The sequence below is a fragment of the Vigna radiata genome, unplaced genomic scaffold, assembly GCF_000741045.1.
Source record: "Vigna radiata var. radiata cultivar VC1973A unplaced genomic scaffold, Vradiata_ver6 scaffold_7, whole genome shotgun sequence".
Taxonomy (NCBI): Eukaryota; Viridiplantae; Streptophyta; class Magnoliopsida; order Fabales; family Fabaceae; genus Vigna; species Vigna radiata.
In genome coordinates, this window is record NW_014543262.1 from 556454 (window position 1) to 562453 (window position 6000).

At 32.9% G+C, this 6000-nt stretch overlaps 2 protein-coding genes across 2 annotated transcripts; one reads left to right on the forward strand and one right to left on the reverse strand.

Annotated features, from left to right (window-relative positions):
* The first annotated feature begins 198 nt into the window (after positions 1-198).
* On the forward strand, positions 199-845 carry LOC106753706 (UDP-glucose 4-epimerase GEPI42-like). The gene is made up of 3 exons (XM_014635562.1): positions 199-345; positions 521-619; positions 711-845. The coding sequence occupies exons 1-3, from the start codon at positions 199-201 to the stop codon at positions 843-845; spliced, it is 381 nt and encodes a 126-aa protein (XP_014491048.1).
* Positions 846-2032: 1187 nt separating this feature from the next.
* Positions 2033-4659, reverse strand: LOC106753811 (psbP domain-containing protein 6, chloroplastic). Its single transcript, XM_014635667.2, has 3 exons — positions 4228-4659; positions 3391-3707; positions 2033-2417 (listed from the first exon to the last, which is right to left on the reverse strand). The coding sequence occupies exons 1-3, from the start codon at positions 4544-4546 to the stop codon at positions 2247-2249; spliced, it is 807 nt and encodes a 268-aa protein (XP_014491153.1). The 5' UTR covers positions 4547-4659; the 3' UTR covers positions 2033-2246.
* Between the last annotated feature and the right edge of the window lie 1341 nt (positions 4660-6000).

The following is a 6000-nucleotide window of genomic DNA, read 5'->3' on the forward strand; positions in this document are numbered from 1 at the left end:
AGAAGGATTCACTTAGAATATAATTTTTTATTACATGCAAAACTGAATTTATTTTTTTAATTTTTGAATTAAAAAAAGTAAGTGTACACAGTATAAACACGTTTTTGAGTAAGGGTAAAGTTGAAAAATAAAATTATATTAGCATAATTGAACCACACCCTGCTTCAGCTTCTTAAACAGGGTTTCCGAGTTACCATAATGGACAACCTCAACAACTCCGTCATCGAAGCCATTGACAGGGTTCGTCGTCTTGGTGGTGCTCACCTTGCCAACAACCTCATCTTCTGCCACGGTGACCTTCGCAATCCCAACGATTTGGAGGCACTCTTTTCCCACCCAGACCAAGTACCTTTTATTCTCTCTCTCTTTCTTTCCGTTTGCATGATGCATTGTTCCGTCCATCGCCGCCAGGTTTGATGCTGTAATCCACTTTGCCGGCCTAAAGGGTGTTAGAGAAAGCGTTGCAAAGCTCCGACGTTACTGTGACAACAATGTGGTGGGAACTATCAACCTTTTTTAGGCAATTGCTAAATTTAACTGCAAGAACATGGTTATTTCCTCCTCCGCCACTGTTTATGGCCAACCTCATCAAGTGATATTGGCGGATCATTCTGCTGAGGTACTTCAATCCGGTTGGGGCTCACGAGAGTGGGCAGATTGGGGAAGATCCAAGGGGTATTCCCAATAATCTCATGCCTTACATTCATCAGGTTGCTCTTGGCAGATTGCCTGAGCTCAAAATTTCTGATCATGATTATCCCACCAAGGATGACACCCCAGTGAGCCATTCAATCTCCTTCGTTCTTCTTCACCTTGCAAATTACGTTGCCAGTAACCATTTATGATTGTATTTGAATGCATATCAATTTTTTTCTATCAAAGATCGCAGTTGCAGAGAAGAATGGGATTTCCAACACTTATTTTATTTCCTTTTCTAACTTTGTCCTTGTCCTTACTTAAAACGTCTTTCCACCTCGTATAATTTATTTTTTAATTTAAAAATTAAAAAAATGCAATTCAATCACATTTTAAATATCCCGTTCTATTACTAACTCTGAAGATACCTTTAAGATGAATTTGACAGAAAATTTTTATTTGATTCAATTTTATAATAATAAAAACCTACTTGAGAGGCAAAAAAAAATCTATATGAGATTCTGGACAAAAATAAAATCATATTGAAACATTAAACCTTAAAATTACTTTCAACGAAAATATTTCACCTTTAAAAATTGGATTTATCCTATTGTTTCATGTAGATTTTTCATCAAGATCACCGTATAGAAATGCATTTTTAATTTTAAGTTGAAATAAAGTTCAGTTGTGAGTAATTGCAATGGAAAAGAGAAGTCAAATAGGAGAAAAAGTTAGTATCATCCTGACCATAGATTTGTTTGCATTCTTTGACAACCAATCAAGTTTTATAGCAATCAATGTGACATGAAGATAAAACTGTCTACATCCTAAGGGAATATAATACAACTAATTCTATAAATAAATTATGTCAGAAAATTAAATAGGTTAGGTTAAAAATTTATTCCACGAGTCAAGTTTCTTAGTTATGAAGGAAACAGGTCCAGCAAAAAAAAAGAATGAAATTCACTAAATATATTAACATACAAAACAAAATTATATATAAAAAAAATTAGACATTGCGATGAGATTAACTTGCCCTATCCTATTTGCTGACTTAGTCTGAACCATTTTATCATCTCCAAATATGAGTGTAAAATGAAAATATTTTAGTGTTTTAAAAAAAATAGAGTTGACTACTTTTTATCATGTTACATTTTATATTTCTAAATTAAATGAGATCAAATTTAATGAAAAGAGTTTATATTGAATACATCATTAGTTAGAGTACAGTTTTAACTCCCTAAGGAGTAGATTACTCGTGTTTTGAACATATGGGTTTTGATAATTAAGTCAATGAATCGGCTACTGCATCGAACATCTTTATTCTCTTCTTCTAGTTGTTATTTATCTACTTTCTTGATTCTAGTTTTTGGTTACAAAGATGGATAAATTAAGATATTAAGACAATCCAAACATGTCATTTATTCAATGAGGTATATACAAAGAAGAAAAAGGTCATATTGCTATGAAGTTAAAGCATTTAAACATGATTCAACCTCCAAACACAAAATTTGAAATGGTGAGCAATGCATAGCTGAGTATTTTTGTATAAACAAAACTAGAAAGAAATAAACTGATGGTAAACTTCTTTATTTACCTCTGACAGAAAACTAAACTTGGAAGGAATCAAGCACGGTCTTTAGAGTCTCTTCAGAAGTTTGCCACTGCTTGTCATTGGCACTGACCACAAACAGAACAACAGTGTTTCCCTTTGCTGTTGCTTTCGCAAGATTGTGTGTGCCAGTTAGTGCATATGGAGTTTCAAGCACATATTTGTAGTACTGCAGATAACATTTCAGAATGTTGGTCACTAATAATTGCTAATCAACAATATTACTAGTAAAAAGACAGTTGGAAGTCCATATCGACTAGATTAGAGATAAGATCAATTTAGAGTATAAAAGTGAATACAAATCTTACTTTACAAGTTGATTTTATAGAGTTAAGCTAGAATTAAAGTTCACATAATATCAGAACTTATCGTGACGACATTTGTTATTCGTTAGACATATTGTTCCATCTACTATTGGATATTGATAGGTATAAAGGGAAGGTTTACAACAGAAGAAAAAAATGTATGAGTTAGTTTTTGTATGAACAGACAGTTTTAACTGTCTATAGGGTAGTTATGTGTTTGTAATAAGTTACATCTGACTTCTATAAAGTCAGAATGGACAGTTTTAGCAGTTACTATCTTTTATTTTGTAACTTGTGAAAGTTAGGGAGGGAGAGTCTGGTTCTCTCTAATAACCAGAAACTTGTATGTTGTTTAGGTCCTTTCTTTAAAGGAAGTTCATTGAATGTTATATAATATTTTACAGTTTAGCTAAGTGGATTCATATAAGTCTGGAATACCTATCAGATATACTGAGGGTGGGTTGAAAGTCCTACATCGTCTAAAGATAAGGTCATACATACCTTACTTTACAAGTCAGTTTTGTGAGATTGAGTTAGACTTAAAGTCCACTTCTTAACAAAGACACTCTACCCTATCCTCTAGAGTTTTAAATATTTTTGTTTTCTGTAATTATTATTGCAACTTGTACGATACATCTGTGTATAAACCTCTTCTGCATGGTCATTTTAGTGAAGTGCTTCAACTGGAACGCTTTTGTTGTGCCATTGATTTTTTGACAGTGTTGAAAAAAGTAAAAGACTATTAATTATTAAACTTATTGGTTGAGTACTTCATTCAGTTTCTTCATTTTCTAACATGTAAAAGCAAAAATATAAGTGTTTGGGAAAGAAATGTACCGTCTGATCACCAAGCTTTTCTACTGAAGTCTCAAGGAGCTCTTCTGGATCAAACGTGTTTCCAGTGACAAAAGGGCCAAGAGAAGCAATCAGTTTTTCTGGGCTACCAATGTCTTCAATCGTTGCATTCGGTTTGTTGGTAAGGCGTATCAAAGGCGAAGCCACTACCTGAACCTTTCCCTGTTTTTCATCTTCAAACTTAACCTCCACCCATGGCTCTGCACACTTTGGCTGACAGTAATTTCCAGATAATATGTTTGCTACACGAGCCTGTTTCCAAGTTGGGGGGAGGAGAAACTTGTATGGCTGCACATTTCCTGCAAAGAACTAAATCTAGACTATCAATTGCATAGAACAACATTAGGCAAGATCAAATGCCTCAGATATGCTTTGTCTCTCAAATATGTGTATATATATATATATACAATTCATGGGGAGGATGCGAGTAGACACGGTAACAAAATTGTACGTTAATCAGACCTAGATTCTAATATAATGAGACCTTTCTCAGAGTCACAAAGCTCCAGAATTACAGCTATAATTTTCAAATATGCAACTGAGATGTGCAAAATTCATCATTTGCGAAACCCTAATTATCAATTAACGAGCCAAATTGTCTGCATAAGAGTCATCAAAATCATAGCTTCCTTAGCCTATCAAATCATTCAGATTCTTGGAAAATCATAAATTAATCATAATCACAAATTGTCCTTGCACATGAAGCTAAACAATGTGATGCTCAAATACACAACCATGAAATCATTATCTATACTAGCAGTCACTCCGGCCACAAAATGTGAACAATTGAACTCTGTCTGTAGTGTTAAATCCATGTACCTGCTCGAAGGGCGGGAGTGTCCTTGGGAGAGGCGGTGAAGAGAACGAAAGAAGGGTCAGAGGGTGAGGGTGGGAGGAAGGATCCAACCTCAACTTCTCTAGCATGTGAAGGGGGTGGCTCTCTCAGCACAACAAGAGGAAGAGGCATCAAAGCAAGCCCCTTCAAGAATTCCCTTCTTGGTATGTACTGGGAGGAAACATACTCGGAAGTTGATGCTCTGAAAGCATGCAAAGTCCAGAGCTTGGAAGATGAAGATGAAGATGAAGATGGAGATGAGAGTGTGAGTGGGAAAAGGGAAGTGAATGGAAAGGTTGCCATTTCAGATTGTTAGTGAAATGTGTGTATGAAGGGACAAGGTTTAAGGTTGATGTTAGAATCTAACTCACTCTGTCTCTTATCCATTGTGGACACACCACAATCACACTTCATACTCCCCCTCTGTGGGAACAACTATTAAGGATATATTATGTTTGTTTAAGGTGTATTTTTATTCATCTATGAAATTTCAATTCATACAATGCAGTAAACATAATTGCACAAAATGAATAACTAATTAAGAAAACAAGTACTTAAAAATCACACAATCAAATAGTATGATTTGATTCTTTATTGCCTTAAAAGAGAAAAATATTATTTGACTATTTAATACCATAAAATTAGAAGAATCAAAACTAATATTTGATATCCGTTTGGGTAAATCAATTTAAAAGCTACATAAGAAGCTTGTTACATGCTCTCTCTTTGAGTTTAAGAATGGAGAACAAACAATAACCTATAACATATAATCCCAAGAAGAATTAATAGAAATGTGTTTAGACAAAATTCTCTTGCAATAAAAAGTAATTTCTTATTTTCTTTGCTTACTATTTCTTGAAAATGTAATTAGAAAAATATTATTTTTATGTGGTGTAAATAGTATAAATATAGATGGATTTCTTTGAAGAAAATATAGAAAAGTGATAAAGTAAAGCTAAAAGTGCAAGTAAAGCCAAAAGTGAAAAGTCTAAATTGAAGTCCACATATTGATTATCCGCCAAAACAAGAGTCAAAGAAAGGAGAATACAAGCTTAAGCGAGAGAGTAGGAAAAGATTCAACAACAGTTAAAGTTTATTATAGAAACGAGGATTTCACATCTTTAAATGACATTTCTCAGAATCATTTAAGTCTTTCACCTTTTCTTATTTCTTATATATATATATATATATATATATATATATATATATATATATATATATATATATATATATATATATATGGGTTTTGTTAACACGTATACGCCTATTTTTCAGTTGGTATATTTTAACAATGTGTACCGGATTATAATAGACAAAAATATTCTCATATATTATGAATTCTAAGTTTTAAAGTCAAGAATATTTAAATAATTTTCATTTTCAAAACTAAAAAAACCCCAAACCCTTACTCATCTCTCTCAATCTTTTTTTTTCCATCTTTCTCACTTCAACCTTTTCTCTATCATCCTATGGTAGATTCAACTGAAAAAAATTAGAAATACTCGTAGTTAAACAATTTACCTTTGTAAAGAGTTGAGTCATTGACATATTCACTTTCAGACAAAGGTTCATTCAAGATCTCTTCAATTTCATCATCTTCACTAACCTCTCTAATTTCATCATGTGCAGATGTTGAATCGTCATCTCTTAAAAAACCTTTAGGCCAATTACCAATTCTTTCTGATGTCATTATGCTTGTGAAAATTAGATAAAATTAGATAAGACAAAAATTATAAAATGAAAACTCATTATAAAAT